The following is a 22348-nucleotide window of genomic DNA, read 5'->3' on the forward strand; positions in this document are numbered from 1 at the left end:
TCGGTGCTGCCGCCTATTCGCGAGCGACCGCAGAAGTTGTCGTTGCTCGGGGTTCATGTCGAGAGCGTCGGTGGTGAAACGGTTCTTCCAAGCTACACTCGTTTTCACCTCACGAACCGCAGTAGAGGAAAGCCCGGCCCCTCGCGGAACGTTACTGATTTCCTCCTTTATGTGGAGAATTAAGATCTATGTAGGTGCAGTTTAGATTAGACATATGTCATCTTATCAAGACGCGTAAACGTTTTAAAAGCCAAAAGCATGCCTTCTTACTCCGACAGCAAAATCTTGCAAGAACTGCCTCGCACAGAAAATTAACAACGCGCAAAACTTTTTTTTTTTTCTTGAGGTCAAAACGAGTATAGTTGCCGCATGTGAACGACTGCTGTTTGAATCCGACCGGAGTGGTCGGCGATTGACGAGACACAGAGCCTTCCTTTGATATGCCGGTGCCGATCGGCGCTCGAAACCGACAGAAAGGCGCCGGTGAGGAGCGAGAAGAGCGTCCAAAAGCAGCGCCGCCAGCGTTGTTATTCGCGCGCTCCAGAGGTCGAGCTTGGCAGACTTGTTGGGTCCCCGCAGCTGCCCGCGGAGATCCAAGCCCGCGCGCCGTCACGTGCACACCACATCAAAGGCCCGGGCCGCGCGTGGACTCCGTCCGAGCTCACTCGCCGCGCTCTCTGCATCGCGCATCGACGTAGCCATTGGCACCTTGACGCGCGGGCCGACGTGGCGGACTCGGTGGCAAGCCTTTGTGAGGAGCCGACTTGGGAAGTAATCCCTTATTGTTGTTGAAAGCAATTTTGTAACTGCCTCTTTACTTTTCTTTTTTTTTTTTTTTTTTTTTTTTTTTTTTTTTTTTTTTTTCGGCGCTAACTTGATAGATCGCGGACCCATTGTGGATCGGCGGAGATCATGGAGGACCCCTTTCGTGGCGAGGGGAAGGGAAATATGTTGGTTAATTGTGATAATGATTTAATAAATGGACGTAGCTAAGGGAGAGTGTGAAGTAGGCTTCTCTCATTGACATACGCACGAGAAAACTCACCCGAAAATTTAAACGTTTCTTCTCAATAAAAAAACTAAAAAATACAAAAACGGACATTTTTATTGCTTGGCTTGGCTAATGAGACGGGGCTTCGCGGACCTCCCTCCCTCCCTCCCTCCCTCTCTGCGAACCACTGAAACGGGCAGTGTAACGATTTTAATGTTGGAAGAACTGCCTGTTTGCATTTTTTATATTGTTTATGCAAGCTCAAGTGACCAAAAACGCGTCACCTTAACCCCGAAAAACTGTTATTCTGCTGCCTAATCGCAAAGCAAAAACGAATCATTTGCCGATCTGTAGCCGCCTGTCGGGGTTACGGGACGGCGTCTCTGGGGGCAGGGATGGGCTGTATTTCAATTACAAGTATTTGAAATACGTATTTCAAATACTTTGTGTATTTTGCATTTGTATTTAATTACAACTTGGGTAATGTATTTGACGTGTGTATTTATAGTATACTAAAACGTGGGTATTTCAAATGCAATTGTAATTAAATACAATTTTGTGGGCGAAAATACATCCCTCAAATTTATTGTCACCGTCCAGAGCAGGCAGAAAACTACGATCTGCACCGAATGCAGTGTCTCTTAATCAAGCACGACCGTTTAGTGACTTTGTAATTACGGTACTAGTCCAGGGCAAGAATAGTGACGAAATCGACGTTCACAGGCAGACTGGCTAAATAAGTGCCTATGACAACTTGTGATGCTTTCCAGCCTGATTTCCATCCATATTTTTGCCTGGAACATTCTAAATGCGCGGGTCGTCCAGATTTTCGTAACTGGTGCGAGTTGCAACAATAAAGAATTCTCTAGCTAGTGCTGCGCGTCTTGGTCGTCTCGGTTCTTTGCTGGTCTATACCAAGATGTAATCGACAAAAAAAGCTGCGTGAAGCTGTACTTTTTTCACCTATTACGTCCCAGCGGAATACATTTTCTTGTGATTATATTTCTATCACGTTACTAGAGCCTCGCACACTAACTCCCGAGTGTGCGATGCAAAATTAAAATGAGATACCCAGAAACCCGTTGCAGGTGCCCTGTCTCTGACGCAAATTTTGAGGAATGTATTTGGAAAAGTATTTGTAGGAGACCAAATACATTTGGTTGTATTTGTATCTGGTGCTTAAATGCTTTTTTTGGAAATGTAATTAGATTTGTAATTAAATACATTTTTGACGAAGTATTTGTATTTTGATACATATTCGCATGTATTTTGCCCATCCCTGTCTGGGGGGATACGCGGAAGTCAACAAACCCTGTCCCCCCTCCGCTGCTACACCCGCCGTCAGCCCCGTGGCGCACCGTCCTTTGTTTCGATCGGTCACCGCGACCTTCGACGACGCTAATCCTTTTGAAAGTCGACAATCGCGGAGGAAGCGGCTGGGGTCCCTGAAGAGAGGATCCAAGGAGGAGCCACGTGAACACCCCAGAGTACGTCACTCAGAAGTCGACGGGGAGAGTTGAGAGGCACTTTGGCCTTCGATTTGTTTCATCTTTTTTAAAAAAAAATTAAGAACTAGCGCTCGCAAGAAAATTCGGTTTTCTGCTTTTCGTTCCATAGGTGACGCAGATTAATTTCCTCGGTTAATTGGCCAAAGTCCGAAAATTGTTGCACCGCCCCTTGAACTACATGATTCAGCTCAACGGTCCCCGTCAAAGAAAAACAATTTGTTCATCACTTCAACATAGCATCACCTTCAACGCTCCGCGCTGGATTTACGTCCTATTCAGAGACACAGGAATTTGCAGTTTTCAAATCGATTTTAGGCTTGTCCTAACTCAGAAATTCACCACCTAAAAATCACATCACAAAAAGAAAAAAAAAGGTACTTGATTTTTTTTTTATTTTTTTTTTTATTATTGCATGACTAAGAACATAGTACTGCTGCAATCTGTTCAACGCCATACACACGTTTGCCGAGTGGGGTGCGCTTGGGCGCGGCCATAATCCGATTATGACGCCTTAGCAAGCCTTCGTTATGGGACGCGACCAAGCGCGCACCATCGAGCAAGATGGCAGCTCCCTGAAGCCGGACTTCGTTTCGGTAACGATATACTCCGCCTTTGCGCGTGCATCGTATCATTATCGGAACGGACGGTCTGATAGAAAGAGGAACCAGACAATGCAAACACAACCAGGCCGAAACATTCCGGCGTTGCGTGCTGGCGTAACCTGCATCCTTGAAATTCACACCTGAAAACCCTCGGACGCATTTTCACCTCAGCCACGACCGACCTATAAAACTAACAATAATGAGAACAACAAACGTGCATAATTGCGTCTGTTCTTAATTTCATTACTGTTGTTGCGCGGTCACATATATTCCCGCTCGGCGCGGAACTACACGAATAAAAAGCAAACCGAGGGAACAGAGAAAGCTGGCGCCAGTGCCGGCGCGGTGTTCTGACGAACAGACAGCTGCGCTTGCACCTGTGTCCCAAGCGAGCCCGTGACGTCAGGATGACGTGAGCGCGCACGCGCAGACGCGTCCATCACGCTGTCTGTCATCCGCGGTTGCTCGAGCCGACAAGGCCGAGAGGTTGGAATATCTGGGCAGCTGACTTGTCGAACTTATTTTCGGAAAGAGCGTCCGGGAGCAGGAAGGCCGCGTCGTACCTCCCCTGCTGCGGGGCAGCTGATCTCTGGCTGGAGTCGGGACGACGGCGCCTGGCGGGCGGCGATCGGCGAACACGAAGCGCACTTGCGTCCGTCCGAGATTCGAACGGGAATCGTTAATGCACAGTTGCGTTCTGACGGGAGGGAGTTCGCGCGCGTTCCTGGCCTGGCATCGGCGGGGCAAAGCGGCACAAATGGAGGGGAAAGGGTTGTCGAAGGTAGCACGAGGGGAGAGGGCAGATCTCCAAATAAGCGCCTAAAAACAACGACGAATAAAAGTTAAGGAAAACACGACACGAGGGCGCCCCTTGCACGCTCTGTTCCGTCGCTCTCTGTGCCACCGACGCAGTCTCGAAGCAGCACGACGCTGGGGAACACCACCAGTCTTCGGCAGTTGCGCGTTACTCTAACTTCGTTACTTTTCTTGCTGTCTTAAAACTATTTTCAAGAAAAGAAATAATTAGTGAAGCCGCTACTTTGCAAAAGTAACTGTTACTTTCCAATTACTTTTTCATAAGACTACAAGAAAAAAAAAAAAAAGAAAAAAAAAAGATCGGAAAGTGCAAGTGAAGTTTCCGGAAGTTAGCACAAGGCGAACATGACACTGAGAGTATCGGAAGACATCATTTGAAAAAGTGCATAGGATGGCTAGATAATGCAGGTTAAATGATGTCCTAATGCTGAAAAAAAAAAGTTACATTTTAAAAGAACTGTAACGATAACTTAGTACTCTTTGTAAAAGTAACTAAAAAGCAGCCTCAAAGATACAGTTACTTGTCGGAAAATGGATCCTATTTTGCTAACACTATACAGTAGGCCCAGGATCGCCATATGCTTCAGCCTGTAAAGAGGCTGGGCTTGACAGCAGAAGCGATAAACAAAAAATAAAAGTAAAGAATTGCCCTTCGCCGTAAAGAATTAGCGCAGATAACTGAAACATTTCTACTTCTAAGTTTTTTTTCTTCTAATTTTGCTTGTATGCATATTTGTTTTGTTTGAAACTTGCTCGCGAATCTCACTTCGTCTTCACCCTTTCCGACCTCCTCGAGCAGAACCCTTCCTCCGAAAACCGACGAGGCCGACTCATGCGCTTGCGTTTGACTACGACCTGGGCCGACCCTACACCATGCATCAAGCTCCCTGGGCGAACTTCGACCTTGCCCACTCCCCCCCCCCCTCCCTCCCTCCCTCCCTCCCTCCCTTTTTTGACTACGGTTAACTCAGATAAAGCGCCGTTCACACATATGAGACCAGACCGGTTTTTAAGCCTCTTCCGACGTCTTAGTAGCAGGTGCGCTGCGGCGCATCCGGTCCTAAGACGTCACTGGAGGCTTAAAAACCGGTCTGGTCTCTCTCGGTCCTAAAGGCCCGTTCACACTCTTGCGACCGAGTACGACTGAGAGAGACGAGTTCTCTTAAAACTTGTTAAATGTTTTTAAAATGAGGGAACAAACTGGCATTGTGGCGCCATCTATGCGGTGACCCTGGAACTGCATTTCACAAGAGCGAAGGTTTTGCGGGATTTCCGAGGTCAAATGTGCGTAATACCCATAGAAAGGCTCGTTTATAACATTGACAAAAGTTTTTCGAGCCAAGAAAGAAAGGATAATGCGCGAGAAATAAAAAAAAAAAAATATGCCGGACCGCCGAGTTTACACTGCTTCCCAATAGATGGCGCCAGTGTGTTTTCTGGTTTAAGAAGTTGTAAGGAACCTAGGTTTAAGGGGTCGCAAGAGTGTGAACGGGCCTTAAGGCTCGTTCACACACGTGCAACCGAGTACGACAGAGAGAGAGAAGACGGGTTTTTTATACTTTTAACGACGTCTTAGGACCAGCTCCGCAGCAGCGGATCCGGTCCTAAGCGTCGCAAAAGGCATAAAAACAGGTGTTGTCTCTCTCGGTCGTTCTCGGTTACAAGTTTGTGAACGAGCATTTACTCGGTTGCATATGTGTGAACGGCGCTTAAGACCGGTTTCTAAAGACTCGTTCACACACTTGTAACCGAGTACGACCGAGAGAGACGACACCGGTTTTTAAGCCTCTCGCGACGTCTTAAGACCGGATGCGATGCTGCGAAGCTGGTCCTAAGCCTTCGCCGCAGGAGGCTTAAATGCCGGTATTGCCCCACTCGGTTGCAAGTGTGTGAACGCGCCTCAAGAAACCGGTCAACTACGACCGAGTCCTACAGAACCGAGTTTTAAGCCTCTTACCACCGAGCCGCGCAACAGAAATGGCGGTCGCCGCGCAGCGGAAATGGCGGTCGTAAGCGGCCTAAAACCTTGTTTCCATAGCAACCCGTAAAAGGATTAACGTCGCAAGCAGTCGCAGTCGCACTCGGTCAAACTCACACAAGTGTGTGAACCAGCCTTGGAACCGTTCGGCGTCTCGCAAAAACACAAAACTTTTTTTTTTTTTTTCTTACATTTGAAGTTGCGAATTTGCTTTGAGACTATCTGGACTCTGGAGGCTAGCCTGAAAGCAGACGCTTCCTTTGCGAAAGTAAGCAACAGACGACGTTTCTATTGGCCTCTCCCAGGGGCCGTTGCGCCCGTGGCCTGTAATCGACTTTTTTTTTTTTTTTCTTCTGCATTACATAGAATGAAATAAAAAGGAATATCGAAATACATTTCGAGATGGCTTTGTGCTGTTTTTGTTCATTTCTTTTTCCGACTTTGTTGGAAGGCTAACGACGGTAAACCTGAGCACAAACCTGATGGAAGACGGTAGCGACAAATTTATACTCGGGACAGCGGGCAGGACCGGTGGCCCGAACGCAATGGCGGCTGTATACGTGCTTTGAGTATAGTGAGTACACTACTTTGACTATACGACGACCGAGTCGCCCACTTCGCCTTCCCAGAGCATTTTTGTGGCCATGATTTCGCCTGGGGGACCTGTGAAGGCACTAAAGGCACCAGTAAGAAAGGCCCTCGAGTTCCGAGGCGAGGGGGGGGGGGGGGGGGGAGGAGGAGGAGGGGGGAGGGGAGGGGAGGAGAGGGGAGGGAGGGAGGGGGGGAGGGGGGGGGGGGGGCGAACTCCGGCGACGAAGGAGGAACGCCGAGTGTACGAAACGATCCGCCCCGGTCGACCCGGAGGCCGACGCAGAGAAGTAGCAGAGCAAACTTGGGGAAACACAGAGAGTTGTCGATCACGTTTCGCACATAGATCTGTTCAGCCTAGCACGTCACCCAGGGTAGTTCGTTTCATGTGCAAATAAATTATTATTATTATTATTATTATTGTGTACCTCGACGACAGCGTACCTCTTTTGGATTTGGATTAGATAGTGCGGCGGGAAATTTGGCCACACCAGCGATACATTGTAAAGAAAAGCTAATGTTCCACTTGCGCCATGCAATAAAATCACTAAAGCTACTAATAATTCGTTTTAAAACGGCATATTCCAGGTCTAATAAAGTAAAGAACGTGTCTCAAACGTGTTTAGACCCAAAAATTATATGTTGCTCTTTCGCCCCTCCGTTTAGCCGGGGGTCTTAAGGTACCTATGTACTTTTAGCTTAGGTCCCTTAGCTAAAGGTACCTAGACAGGTACCTTTAGCTAAAGGACCTAAGCTACAGGATTTTTGGGCAGCCTGTGTGATTAGGGTATAACATGAAGAAGGGAAAGCTGAGTGACGAGAACTTGGAAAATAATTGCTGCTTCGGTACAACATGGACTAAATAATAGCATGACACCGTAAAGTACACATTTAACAGTAAATTCAGAGTCCCAAATAAGTGTAATTTGTTTTATGGCTTTAATGTCTACATAGCTAAATAAATAAATAAAAAAAGAGTATATTCTAATTGTAGCTTATGTACAATGCACAATGCTGGGAAACGAAGAAGGTAGGAGAAGCTCCTCCCACAAGTGTGATGCGCCCGTTTCAAATCTCTCCGCAGTCGAAAGAAGAGTTCACTGGAAACGCTCGTTCCGCTTCAATGGATTCCCACTTGTCTCCGATCCCACTTTTTAACACAGCGACCTTTGTATTCATCGGAGAGGGAACCGAGCCCCTGAAAGCAGCCTTTGTATCCATCGGGGGGGAAGCTAATCCCCGAAAGTCGTATTTGTTTCCGTCGGTGGGGGAGAACTCTAATCTCCCTCTCGTGGCTTCCACAATGCCAAGTCAAAGTCGAAAGATAAAGCAAATATGTACAGAAAGGCAAGACCCTCCTCGCGCGTTGTCCGCGACGTCACGGAAACGGTGGGACGCTATTGGATGCAAAGGTGGCGGAGGGATATCTGATTCCCTTTGAGGGGCATTTGCCGCTACCTTCTTAACCTGTAACTGACTATATAAATAATTACTTTTAAAGAGTAACTTACCGAGGACTGCTTTCACTGCTCTGAAGGACGCAGCTCGCCCGTCCGTTGTTCCTGTTTCGTGCGTTGCGCGTAGTGTCCTTTTCGTAAAATGCCGCGGGATCCAGAAGACCCTCGCCGCCTTGCCTCCCCTTTTCCCTTCCGCTTTCCCTTTGCGCCTTCGCAGCTTCCGCGGATGATCGGTGTTGGATGCCCGCCAGATAAATGTCTCGCTGACCGCGGCAAAAAACGAAAAGAGCTGACGGTGAATTGAACGCTTGGCCGCACCGCGGGAACATTTCCGTTCATTTAGTTGCTTGTTTCGCACCCTTCTCCCGTGCACGGGCGCTATACAAAGAAAGAGATTGCGGTTCGAGAAAGGGTCGGCAGTTGACGACCTTAGACGACGAAGCAGTCGCAACGCTTCCATCAAGTGGCTTAGATCAGACTCGATTCCTTCTCTTTGCATACGCACAGACATCGCAAGTTCTCCGTCGCATTTGTGCTCCCAGAAGGCACGTAGTTCTATTGAACGGACCTCGCCGAGTTGAGGCGTCTCGCCGACGCTATTTTGGTGCTGTGTACCAGCGTCTGCTGCGGCGCCGCCTCGGGATTGTCTCGTGGACTATGACCATCGCCGCATAGTGTCCGATGCCCCTTCACCGGGAGCCCAGGTAAACGAGTTAGAAACAGAAAATTCTTTTTTTCCCCCGCAAATGATCATGTTCTTTGCGTCAAACCCGGACCGGGCAGATATTTTTCGGTCGCTCACCAGCCACCTAGCTGTGTTTGGAGATTTGTGTTTGTCCTTTGTCCCTCTTGTTCCCCTTCTCCGGAGATTATTTTCGTCATTCATGTCTGCAGCTCGCTTGCACCGTTGCATTTAATTGCATTATAATTGTTTTTCACGTTGCTTGCAACCTTCCAAGTAAACCCTTGACACGTAAACCCTCCTGCAGAAAAGCGCCGATACCGTGTTCGCTCTAGTGGTGTGACAGTGTACAAATGTTCATAAATACACGTGTAAGCCATCTTAGCACCCTTTTTAATGTTACGAATTCGAAAGCAAAACACCGTACCTGACCAATATTTTCGTCTGCGTGAAATGTTAGCACTTACGAATTATTCCTGATGTTTGCTTTTATAATCAAGCGCAGGTAGAAAATGCACTCACTTTTCTTCATAGAAATGCATTACCGGAAGTCAATTTCAGACCGTTTAACGTCTGCTTTAATTGTAAACCGCACACTAGCGCCAGTTGAACCTCTAGCGTACATTATAGTAACTATGATTGGTGGCTCATTTACTTTCTGGTTGCCAGACTCGCAGCAGTGCCGGCTAGATTGGCGGCTCTTAGCCCCGTTGTCAACGCTACCGCCACGCGTGGTAACGTACAGAGCTCTGCCATAGAGTTACGAAAAAGTTTCGTGACCGTAGGACTCTAGCCGTACCATGGTACGGCTAGAGTCCTATGGTCACGAAACCAACCTTTTTATTGTACCTATTTTTCCGGAATACTCATTGATGCATCAATGAGCATTCCGGAAAAGTATAGGTACAATAAATAGGTTGGTCGCTGCCACGTCTTGCCTCTGTGCGGTTCCTTTCGTTGCATCTTATCCCGGCTCATCCAGCTCCGAGATGCAGCAACAAATTAAAGGAGTCCCCCCTCCGTACTGTTAAGAGTGGGAGAGGAGGAAATGGGAAAGGGTGGCGAGGAGGATTTTCACCCTGGTTGAAAAATATTCTGCAGCGGACTCAACGCGCCCACATTATCGGGAACACCGTTTTTAGCGAATGATGGTTTCAATTCGAGAGCCATTTCATCGACTCACCGCGGGCTATCGAAACTAAAAACTGGAATGACAGTCATTTGTTTAAAATGAATAAAGAACGTAAAGGAATTTTAAAAATTAAGTAAGGAAATGTTTAAATAAAAGTAATTGAATTGCCTATATTATACCGAGGAAGATAATGTTATTTGTTAGCACGAAGAGGAACATCAGTTTACATCTTAATAATAAAAAAATTATACATCTTAATGTTAGCCAGAAGTAGTGCGATTAACACGTTCGTTGTCCTCAAAAAAAGACCTTTAATTGAAGAGAAAAAAAGAAAAAGGAGACTTCGCTTGCATCGGAAGCCAGTTCACATGATTCATATCACCTCAGAGCGTGAAAGCTGGAGTTCCAACGTGACATGGATCGTGTCAATTTTATAAACACATTATATCCCCAGTTCCATACCCTTTGGAATCACTTTCGATACCTGAAGTGATACAACTTAAATATTTTGTCATAGTTCAAGTGATATCAAATCGGCATGACTGGGACTTCAGTTGTTTCACGGGATTTAACTTTGGTCTGGTTGTGGATGAGAATCAATTTTGTTGACATCCGTTCGCGGTCACTAAACATCTTGAAGTGATTTGGCAGATGTTACCTTAGAAGCACTCGGTAATCCTAGTGTTCCAACTGATATCACATTAGAATCTTTACGTTCTTCGAACGTTACGTTATTCGTTCTGTTTGCGAAATGTCTTCGCCTGCTTGGCGTCTCGATGGCGTTGGAGCCGAAGTTGCCATTCCTGGTCTGTTTCACCGGCCTCGTTACTTCTTGCCTATCGAGCTTGACGCAAACGCATCTCACGTTTTCTTTTTCTCGGCACATTCCTTTTGCTGTTGCGCCTCGGCGGCATTATTGCAACATCGAGAGGCTCTCCCGCGGAGTGGAGGCACTGCGGATCACTACGAATCGAGCGGTTTCGCCGCAGCAGCCAATGGCGGCTCCCTTAGTTACAAACAGAAGGATGGGTACGAAAGTGCGGAGGTTTCACCGACAAACGCGATCGCATCGCAGCAAACTGCCGACCGGCATCCGGCCACTCGGGTCTCCGTCCGGAGGAGAGGTCCTTGGATGACGCAACTGCCTCGTCGTGGCGGCATTGGGGCTTCCGAGTCCCGACATCGAGAGAGCCTAGATGGATGAGAGGGTTCAACCCAAACCGCGGAGAGCATTTGCGATGTAATGGCGGACGCTGTCTCGTGACGAGGAAGGAGGCAAAGCGGGTCCGCCAGCAAACAAATGATGACACGAAACTCTGGACAGCTACCGCCATCTATGAGCGACGGCGGTAACCAGAAAACCGCATTGACGGTTGTCTGCTATGCGATGTAATGGCGGACGCCTCCTGCCAAGTAACGTTGCCTCCTGCGTTGTCCCTCTCGCCCGACCGAGCAAGGAGGGAAACTCTGTAATGCAGGCTCTCTCTACTTACATCACAGACAGGCATCGAGGCTGGTCGGCGGTCGCTCCCGGACGCCGTGCGCGCAATTTCGAGCGTTCGCGTGTGCTGCCGCTGGCCTTCGATCGGCCGTCCTGCCTGTCTCCCGATGATGAACGAGCCGTGCGGTTGGCCGGGATGCCTGATCCCCCTTGCTTCCGCCGTTCCGCTTGCGTCGCCCTCCGCAGCCGACCGATGCTTATCTGGCGCGCGCGGCTCCATCGTATGTTTGCGGGCCCGTGGGTAACGAACCGTGAGCCGAGCCACTGCTGCCTGGCTGATTGGATTCCGAGTCGGACCAGACACGAAGGCTACGAGAGAGGGGGGCAGACTCGAGGCGGCTCCCGCCGGCGCCTTCCCGCGAGCGGCAGTTTCTGTTTACGGTCGGAAGGCGGACAGGCCAAATGAGGCGGGTGAAAGACCCGAGTCCTTGTTGCTCAGCAGTATACCGTTGAGTGACTATCTTCTTGTTCTGTACGTTTTTGCTTTGTAACGGTTCACTTATTAGAGCGGAGCTGTTAGGAGCTAGTTTCCCCAGGATCGTGTCCGCCAGCAAACAAATGGTGACACAAAACTATGGACAGCTACAGCCATCTACGCACTATCCCCACCATTTCGGGGCAGCCTTCGCCTCGTCGTCGTCTACTCAGGCGAAGTACGTCGGCGCGCTACACTGCGTGGCCGATCAGAAACACAGCCACCACAGTGTCATCGTCTACAGCCGCTGAAGCATGTTTCGTCTCCCGTGGTAGGAAAATATAAAAGCAGACTGCGTAGCTCGAACAAGACGACTTGCGAGCTCGGCCGGGCCGCGCTCGGACTTAAGCTGAAACGAAGTATAGTTGTAGCACGGTCGCGCAGTGCGGGTGGAATGGTGCCGTCACTTACATGAGGAGGGAGGTGCGACGTGGTTAATTCTCATAGCTGACGACCGCCACCACTGCTCGGTGATCGGTGAAGTAAGTGGGTGACCGCGGTGGATGTTTCTTAAACCAGCCAACATTGCGCGTAGCAACTGGATACTGCCAAAAAGAGATTTCGCATATTACGAGTAATGTTTGAAAACAAGTCTTTCAAGCAGATGACAGGAGGACTCTCCCTTCTCTCTTCGAGCTGCGCGGCCGGCGAAAAACTGGACTTCCCTGGCCTCGGGCCAAGAGAGGAGAGCAGGGTTTTTCAAAAGTGGCGCGACGACAGCCTATGAACTCAAAATGTTTGCAAAGTGTCGCCCGTAAACCAATCGCTTTAAAGTTTGCGTAATAGCGGGATGGCAGCTATAGCGTCTTTCACTCCTGATAGTATATTTACCACATGCCTGCGTGCCGTGGCTGCAGTGTACCGTGGCATTTGCGCCGCTCGCGTCCACGTTTACGGCCTCACATCAGCGCGCGTGCGTCGAGCTTCACCGCTTTGCACCGGAGTGTTAGGAGCAGCGGCTGACACGGGGGAGCGCATGGGTTAGCGCTATTGGCTTTGAAATTATGCTTAGTATTATTACAGGTCAACCTTATTTGGTTCTAACCATAGGCTAACCTCTAATTAAAAAATAAAAAAGCGGTGCCGAGAAAGGAAAAAAAACCCGCTATATTTGTAGAAATCCGATAGTCATTGTAGCTCCCACGCAGCAGCAAATCGAAAGGGCAGTGACCTTGATTCAACTCTTACGATGGGCCAGCTAAACAAAGATTACACACTAAAAAAAAAAAAAAAAAAAAAAAATTTACATTGTTGGATTTGCAACTGTTTAATGTTCCTCTTTTTTTTTCTTTTGAAGTAATTAAAATCTTTTTTATCTTTTTTATAGCGTAAATAATTTATTTTTCTTTTTTAGCCGCTTTTCAGTTTCTGCTTTTCGGGATGAGGGGGTTGCGCATTATTATTGTTTCTTTTATCCTTGCTCGGACGCCATTGCCCGAAAAGCAGAAATTAAAACGCGGCTAAAAACATATTTACACGATAAAAAAAAGGGAAAGAAAATATTAATTATTTGAAGAAACAAAAACAGGAGCATTAAACAGTTGCAAGTGCAGCAGTGTTAATGGTGTCCTTTTTGTGTGTGGTGGTGTAATCTTCGTTCAGGCTGTGTCATTGTAAGCAATGGACCAACGAGCTCAGCTTAAGCCGCTAAAGCGCACTGTCACTTTTAAAACACAGATCTTTCAGTAGATTCTCGTTCTCATAATATGTGTGGCTGGGTTGTTTTCACGGTTTATATTATAATCTTGAGTTCGGTGCTCATAAAACTTTGGGGGGGGGGGGGGGGGGGGGGGCGTATTTTTGTTGATATACTTTTCAACGGATACGTTGATTTTCTTTTTATATTAGAGAAATTATATATAAAGGCTAAATTAACTATCGAGTGTAAAAAGGGGAGGAAGAAAAGAAAAACACCAATTTTTAATGGAACCTACTCTGGGCTGAGCCTTATTTCTACAAGAAAACTCTGTGTTCCTTTTGCGTCCTATCCATTCTTACTCCAAAAGTTAATCAGTAATATGCCTCAGCATCAAAGAGGAACCCTCCGCAATTATCAGATATGAACTCATTTAGCGACGCAATTAAACTTTCCTTTTCAAGTGACGTGCTAGCAGTTGTTGGCATCTGGTCCAAAAGCCAATAGTTAGTTAGCCTGCTACAAGAGGTCAAATGCCGCTTCGATCACTACAGAGTAAACCCATAGGGCGAATCCGGGGCCCTGATTTCAGCTCTTTTGGGAGCACCAGACGACCACGACCCTTTTGCGATCATTCTTTGAGATGAGATTGCTCGTGACAGTAAACCGAGCAGCGTTGACGCGACGTACCATACGCAGATGAGATCACCGTGAACGGCGGCGACATGGCGCCTGGCGATATTGGCGGTAAACAACGGTATAGTTTTGCCGGCAATAGCCACTAACCTCGGTGGGCAAAACAGGCGAGTCGTAAACTAAAAAAAAAGAAAAAAAGAAAAAAAAAGTCAAGTTGCTTTTTTGGTTTTCTTCGTTGCCTGCTCAGCGGTGGCGCTGGCTGTGAGACGGCATGTGCGCAGTTCTCTTCGAAAGACGGGCTCCTGCGCATGTTCCGGAGCTGCTCGTTGGTGACGATTTTCTCGTAGAAACCGACCCATAGAACACACACAGTGCGTTAAAGAGAGAATGTGGTGCTGAAGTTGTGCGTGGTGGGCATGGCAGGTGTTCCGGCGGCTGGGCGGAGGGGCGACCTGGAGCCTAGCGGGGCGCCCGTGACGGCCCTGTGGCGACCCCTGTGGCAGCCCGGCTGGCACCCCCGTGGAGCCCTCGTGGGCATGACCGCCGCCGCTGGCAACCAAGATGGCGGCGAACTGGACGAGGCGCGCATCGAGGCCTGGCTCGACGAGCACCCTGCCTTCGTTGGAGACTACTTCATGCGCAAGGCTTCCAGAAAGGTGCGGCCCGCTCCGCTGTAAAAGCACCGCTGTAAAAGCTTTCACAGCTCCGCTGTAAAAGCGGGTAGCCTGCGTATACGACGCGGCCGCAGGTTTTAGGCGTTACAACTATAAGGTATGGTCTACGTGCCGAGTCTAGTGAAATGAAACGCATGTATCACATTAGCAGATTTATTTTTATGTAACGGATTTAATGGGATAAAACACAAGTAGAAAATTGAACTCATTCATTTGGTAGTCACAGAATGAATTAAACGAAACAAATAGATAGGTTTATGGAGGAAAGACAGAGGTTAACCTGAACGTAGGTTCTAGTTCGCTACTCTGTATGGGGAGTTAGGGAGAAGCGGAAGGAAGGATGCGGTGAAATTGTCAATGATGGTGGTTTATTGTTCACGCTGTAGCAAAATACTGGTTGGGTAGTCTTCTGACACCATAACGGATTACCATAACTTGGAACATATGCACACTTGATCAACTAGAATCTCAAAACGTTTACATTGAACGGCTTTCCAGGATACTTTTCGGGTCTGTATACGCTCTTACTGCGCAACAAGCGGGTTCTCTTGATGTGAAAAGCGAAAATCCAGCGCCCTGGACGCTTTTCGAACCAGCACTTGGAAGGGTTACAAAGCGTGTCAAGCGCTCACTTCCAGGACAAGCTGCTTACTTCCGGTGGCTTCATACCTGTTTGCTGAATGCGCCATTCAGCCCCCAAGTGGAGATCAGTGGGCCCGCTGATCTCTATGACAATTGCTAGATCGCGCTTCCCCGCTTGTTCGCTGCAGCGCGAGTGAAGCCACCGGACGGCCATCTTGCTCGTAGACGATTTGCCGTGTTGCTAACGTTGCAGAGGCTTGCGGCAGCGCGCTACAGACACGTGTTTTTACTCGTTCGTCGTCATTCGCAGAATAAGTTTTTTTTAAGACCCTGTAAAACCGTTGATACTTGACGTTGTGAATACGTGGAAAATTGTGCGAAAGCGCAGTGCCACAGGAAAAAGGCAGAACTCGTCGAAAGCAAGTTTCGCCGGTCTCGCGGCGGGATCAAAGCTTCCTTGGCACGTGGAAGTGCTGCGTCTCTGTGCCTTCGAACGCTTGGATACCGATCAAGATTAATGTCGGCGCCATGTGGATGTGTTTGGCGAGTGCAATGTGCGTGAAGCCGTATGTACCTCTGGGCAGCGTTTTACTTGTACTCTGTATTTGTAACTTGCGGCACTCGCGGTCTAGAAACGAGCTTGATCCAGTGTCCAGTGGCGACGGAAGAGGGTTGGAAGGGGAAAAAAAAAAAAAGAAACGGCATCAGCTGCGCTTTTTTTTTTTTTACTAGACGTTTATGGCTAGGTTAACACACGCACCAGCGATACACGCGCGAAGGAAAGCCTTTTTTAAACAGCGTCCCCTTTTCGATAAACGTCGTTTTTCTTAAAGGGGCCCTGCAATGACTTTTTGAGTGGCTTTTAATTTGCACTGAACCTGAGCGTACTGAACGTAGTAACTTAATCAAAATTTTCTTTTCTTAAATTTCGCTTTATTTTAAAAATTATAGGCAAATTAGAATTACAAAAACAAGTAAAAAATAACCTCCTTCATGACGTCGTAGGTCCTGGCTTGAGTGGCCATGAACTAGAGGAGGAGTAGTGAGCTCATCGAGCGCTCACGGCTGCCGCACTCCGTGTCGACGGCTCGAGAGGGGCGCCACTATAGCACGTGTTGGATAGCCTGTATGAAGCGGGCGGCCAGGGCAGCTCGCATTGCATTTGCTGCGCGACTAAACACTAATTCGGCGTAACACTTCATTGGCCACAAACGAAAGCAAACACGGGGTAAAGATCAGTTCAGAACGGGAGCCACTTCGCGCTGACGCACCGACAAATGGCCAAATCGCCAGCAGAGCCCGCGCCGAAGGCCTTCGGAACGCTCGGAACCGGTCGGATTCTCGACCGCAGCGCCGCCGCGTACACCCGGGACCTTTCTACGCTCCTCGTTCGTCGTAGCCTCATCCCACTAGTTCTTTCTAGTATGCGCCATTTTTTCCGCCGCTTGGTGGCGGGTATGCCGACGGGTCATTTCTTGTTTCCGTACTTTCTAAACTGCATTTGTTTTTTTTCTGATCTAAAATAGTGAACAAAAACTACTTTCATACATAACTGAAACGGTTCGCGACACTTATATTTTGTATCTCGACTAAAAAAAAGCTTTTAGCGGCTTTGACCAGTGGCAAGCCAAGGACCAAAGACGTCACATTTTGCGCGCTTTCGGTACCGCGCGTCGCCCTTGTCGGTGGAGGAGGTTTCCGCGTCGTCCGGTTAAAATATGACGCACTGATATTTAGTTACTCTCTCCGTGCCTGCTGGCTTGCCCGAACCCCAAGAGACGTGGAAACCGCAAAAAAGGTAGACGCTTAAATATGATTGCAGGGCCCCTTTAACTGAGGCTCTGCTTTCTCTACACCGTGCTTCGATAAAGCGTGCCCGTTTTCTAAAACATGCCTCGATGAAATGGCATTCTATCAACCGTAGTAAATCCGCCACTGCGACAGCTGCATTGAAGATGGCGTCGAAATAATAAAGCCATTATTTTGACGTTTTACGGAAGTGACGTCATAGACGTCGAAATAATTTTTGAGCTATTTTGATGGTGGACGTTGAAATTGTCACTGCCGTCATTCTACTTCGAAGGAAGTTCGGCGTGTCGGATTTAAACTAACGCGAGCCGCACTCGCGTCACTTCCGAGGCGCCGCTGATTGGTTCAGCCGCCGGGCGACACGGCGACAGGTCTCCAAACCTGTTGTTTTCGCTACTTGCGCGACAGTGCAAGTCGCGCAAATAGCGCATTGTATTGAAATAAATAAAGTTAGCAAGCGCTCGAACAACTTCAGCTTGTCGCGGCAAACGAACACGCCTAACCTTTCGTTTGCTCTTCTGTCGCTTTTTCTTGTTCTTTCTCGCGGGACCACCAATGTCGGCGCTCAAGATTTGCCGCGTTCTGCATCCGCCTTCACCCCCCTGGTGCCGACCTACGGGTATTGCACTGCCTCCGGGATCGGCTGTACAGCTCACAACTGGGTCATTCCACGTCAAACGTCCCAGACGTTGCGCTCGACGATTTCCGATTTTTAAAAGAAAATTAATTGCCTTATCGTGTCGTCACCTAGAAAGATTTAGAGACACATCTTGCCAACCACTACAAACACCAGCACTTTTACGGTCGACGATGCTCTTGAACCGGACCCCAGAAAAATAGCTAATTTATTCAATCTACGGTTTAAATCAGTGTTTACACGCGATGTTGGAATTATACCGACCACCTACCACCTCTTAAAAATGTACATTGTAATGAAGAAGGAATTCTTAACTTGCTCTGAAATGTAGACCCACAGAAGTCCAGTGGTCATCCAGATGGATCGCCAGACGTGTTTTTGAAACGATGTGCAGATTTATCTCCAAGTGCAATCATTATATTTAATAGATTATTAACAGAAGGCGAATTGCCGACCGACTGGAAGATGGCCAGAATTAAACCCCTACATAAAACTGGAAATAAACAGGTATTGGCTAACTACAGATCCCATATCATAAACTCGTTCCGTCTGCAAACTCCTTGACCACATTATAAATAAACATATTTTTGAATTTCTTGAACCATGTGACGTACTATCTAGCAGTCAACATGGCCTCAGAAAAGGATTTCCACAACAACTCAGTTATTTGAAACAGTTCACGAACTAGCTACCGCCTTAAACAAAAATAGTCAGGTAGACGTAATTTTTATCGACGTTGAGAAAGCGTTTGACGAAGTGTCACGTGTAAAGCTCATAGATAAGTTAAATAATGACTTCAAAAATGATTAGATCGTCAGTTGGATACAAGCGTACCTTACAAACTGTTATCAGTGCCTTTAATAATGAGTGTTCTTCCTTGCTCTCGGTTGATTCTACTTGCTCCTATGTTGTCTTTGCTACTTATCAGCGATATTTCTGACGACATTTCTGTTAAAATACGTCTTTATGCCGATGACTTTGTGCGGTATAACGAAGTTACATGCGTTATTGATGATCAAATTAGGCTTAATGATGATAAAGATAAGAATTTGAAGTGGTTATCTACCTGACAAATGTGTGTAAACTATGATAAAAGTGTCTGTATGTCAGTGGCTAACAAAAAGCAACTTTCACTTCCGTATCGTGTTAATGAGCATATCCCAATAAAGGTGAATGAATTCAAGTACCTGGGTCTGTGGATCTGCTCTGAAACACATTAGTTTTGTTCCCTCTATTGCCTTCCGTAGACTTTTTTTCTCAGACGAGCACTAAAGTCAACCACTACAGACACACAACTTCTAGCATACAAAACTAAATCACCATGTTATGGAATATGACAACACTATTTGGGACACATTCAGTCAAGGAAATATTAAACACATGCTGCGAATACAAAACTGAGCTGTCAGATTCATTTTGAATTGCTATAGAAAAGCTTCCATTTCAGAACTTACCAAAAAGCTTGGGTTTGTATCAATCCAGAAAAGAAACCGCACATGCAGACTTCGATTTTTCTTTCAATTAATTAAGGGGCAGTATAAAATTAACCTGTATGAATATTTAAAGGGACACTCAAGCGGTTTTTGGAGAAGCTAGTTTTTGGTGCGATGGTGTTAAGGAAGTGTCAGTGAATGAGTATCTTCAGTTTTAGAAGGCAGAAACGCCTATTAATCACGCAGGAATAAAATACCTGCGGACTCTTTTCTGTACTTGCGAGGACCAATGAAATTATCGTATGTTTGAAAATTTTGGCGGTCTTTTTAAAGTTTCGCTAAAAAAACAATTTTCAGTTCATTTAAATATGTTGTGCATGATAATTTCACAAGACGTAAAATATTTCTAGTTTAGAATACGCGATAGCGCAATTATCGTTTCACAAACAAGGGACTACGTTTTCTATTTGCCTTCCTCCGCGGGGGGTGAATTTCCCGTTCCCCAGGATGCGCGGAAGCGCACGTATCTCCGCGCGTTGCAGGCCGGTCGTGCCGGTCGCGGGCCGGCCGGCTCCTTCTATCCGCAAACGTGGCGTCGGTGGTGATCGTCGGAATGGACGGCCTGGTGAAAGCTCATTGTTCCGCGTAAAAGCGCTATCCTTGACTGTGAATTTTCGTCGTGTTTCGCTTAACCCAGCACGTACTAGAAGGGAACATCCACCTACTCGTGCGGCGATGTCGTGGCGGCACTCTCAAGATAGCAGAAACGCCCGTGCCGTCGTGTTTGTTTACTTCGACTACAGTGGTGCTTCCTAAGCATTTGTGTCCTCGAACATCGCCCGGATTTCTGATTTGGCGCATTTCATGCGTGTGCTCAAGTTCAAGGTATTACTGGCGCGTACCGTATAAAGGATACGAATTTTCACGCGTTTTCATCACCGGAGAAAAGTGATTAGTGTTAGCAATCCTGAACGCTCGCAACGTCTATTTGATCACGAAATCATATTTCTACGTTGCTATATCGCTGCTAAGATTACATTGTCTTTTATAATCGTAGAAAAGGCGTGTGGCGATATTTGTACTATTGCAATGTCGTGTATTAGAGTCGTGATCGTCCAAGACGGCGCTGCATCTTTTTATTTTATTTTTTTCATTCGCTGTACCCGGCAAGCCTATCAAGAAAAAATAATAAAGCTTTAGACTAGAAAACTGTCTTTCTATATTCTGTTACGGCATTGAGTAGCAGTGCGTCCCCTTTTTTAGAGGGGCCGCTGACACAGCTGACGGCGGCGTACAGAAGCGGTCGCCGTGCTGACGACCCGCTGCCGCTTGTTGTAGTGGTTACAGGTGTGTGTACGCGCGGCGCAGTGCGGTCGTTCCGGTTGCAACAGACGCGGTCCGTAGGTACGCGCTCGTTGCACATGTCTGAACCAGCCTTCCCCCCCGTTCTCCCGAGGCGAAAGTCAACGTGGCGACATCGTTTGACATCACGTACCAGAGGTAACGCTGCGATGTCAAACGTTGGTTTGGTTACGACTTGCCCCCAACCGCAAATCGAAGAACGCCCGAAAAGGTCTGCGTTTCGTCGTCCTCGGAACCCGAACATGACTCCGAAGCGCTGCTATCGTCCACATCGCACGTCGGAGTGGCGTCATAGGAAATCATCCCCAGGTCGGCTGTCCGTCGAAGAACTTCAACCTCTAACGGCGTCAGGTCCTCGAGCGTAGAGAACTCCGCCATGATCGAAGCTCGAATGACAAAGAGGTTCGGCCGATGCGGCTACCTCGGGATCACTGCGCGACGGAACGTCGTCCAACGCCATTGGCCCGAGATCCTTTTGATAAGCGTGCGACGACCAATGAGAGTGGTTTCGTTTTCGGATGGATCCGAGGTTTGGCGGCCTTCAATTACATTTTTATTAAAGAAATAATCACCATATGACTATACTTTTTGGTTTTTAGGGATACTTAAGGCGTCTAAATTCAGCTGTCATTATTAAAACACGAACTCAAAAACCACTTGACTGCCCCTTTAACTTTCTCTACTGGGTAGGGCCAGCCGCAGAAGAAACCCGGCCGCCTACCATTAAATCTTATCAACCGCGTATCAATAGTTTCAGATTTTCTTTTTTTTCTCGAAGGATTGTACAGTGGAACAGGCTTCCTTACAAAACTACTTACCGTAAAGTTCCGAGAGAACGCCCGCCCCCGAGAGATCGCCCATCCTATTTCTCTGGCTAAATATCTCTAACATAAAATTTCCGAAACATCGCCCATCCCCGTTACTCGATGTCCGACCAGGGGCGGATCCAGAACTCCGTTTTTTTTTTTGTTTTTTTTGTTTTTGGGGGGGGGGGATTTTTAAGGATACTATTCTCCCATTCCTTCTTGTGCAAGGGGGGTCCACCCATGTCAAATTGCCCTCCGAGAAGGGGGAGGGAGGGGGGTCAACTTTGTTTGGGGGGGGGGGTGGCGGCCGTCCCCCCCCCCCCCCCCCCCCCCCCCCCCCCCCCCCCCCGCCCCCCTTGGATCCGCCACCGTGTCCGACGGGAATCCCATCCGCCGCGCGAACTGCTGCACCGGTACGTCTAATAAGCGAGTTCATAGCGGGTTTCCGCGTTTTTTCTGCGATTTGCGCGCTCGGTATCGGCTACCCGTAACACGCTAGTTTTTTCCGAATCTGCTGCACGCATCCGGGATCTGCGGTATCCGTTCTGTGAAATGACACTTTTTAGTGGATTCCCGCGCTCGTCTGTTTTTTCTTTCTGCGACCTGCGCGCGCGATATCGATTCCCGTAACACGCGACTTAATCCAGCGTGTATATTGCATCGTGAAATACGATTCTGCTGCGTCCGCGATCTGCAGTATTCGTTCCTGTGGCATAATTGTTCGTAGCGGATTCTCTCGTTTCTGTCCGCGATCTGCGCGCAACCATATCGGTTCCCGTAACAGGCAATTTTGTAGCGGTTTCCCGTGCGTTTATTGCACCATACAACTTGAATCTGCTGCGTCCGCGATTTGCGGTATTCGTTCGCGTGAGATGCGAGTTCTCGGTGGGTTTCAGCGGGTCCTTCCAACGGTAAAATGCGAATCTGCTGCGTCCGCAACCTCCGGTATCCTTTCCCGTGACACAGAAGTTCATAGCGAATTCCCCTGTGTTTATCGCATCGTGGAACGCGAATTTGCGGTGTCCGCGATCTGGAGTAGCAGC

The 22348-nt window shown here is 47.9% G+C and overlaps 1 protein-coding gene across 4 annotated transcripts in view; it reads left to right on the top strand.

Moving 5' to 3' along the window:
* Positions 1-22348, top strand: part of LOC8043178 (dual 3',5'-cyclic-AMP and -GMP phosphodiesterase 11) — a 191390-nt gene that overhangs the window by 128744 nt on the left and 40298 nt on the right. For all 4 annotated transcript variants that reach the window (XM_042292216.1, XM_042292217.1, XM_042292219.1 and 1 more), the window contains exon 2: positions 14426-14658. In XM_042292216.1, coding sequence (XP_042148150.1) covers positions 14426-14658 — 233 coding nt within the window. The remainder of the gene's footprint in view (positions 1-14425; positions 14659-22348) is intronic.

The sequence above is a fragment of the Ixodes scapularis genome, unplaced genomic scaffold (assembly GCF_016920785.2).
Source record: "Ixodes scapularis isolate PalLabHiFi unplaced genomic scaffold, ASM1692078v2 PGA_scaffold3__209_contigs__length_174095766, whole genome shotgun sequence".
NCBI classification, from domain to species: Eukaryota; Metazoa; Arthropoda; class Arachnida; order Ixodida; family Ixodidae; genus Ixodes; species Ixodes scapularis.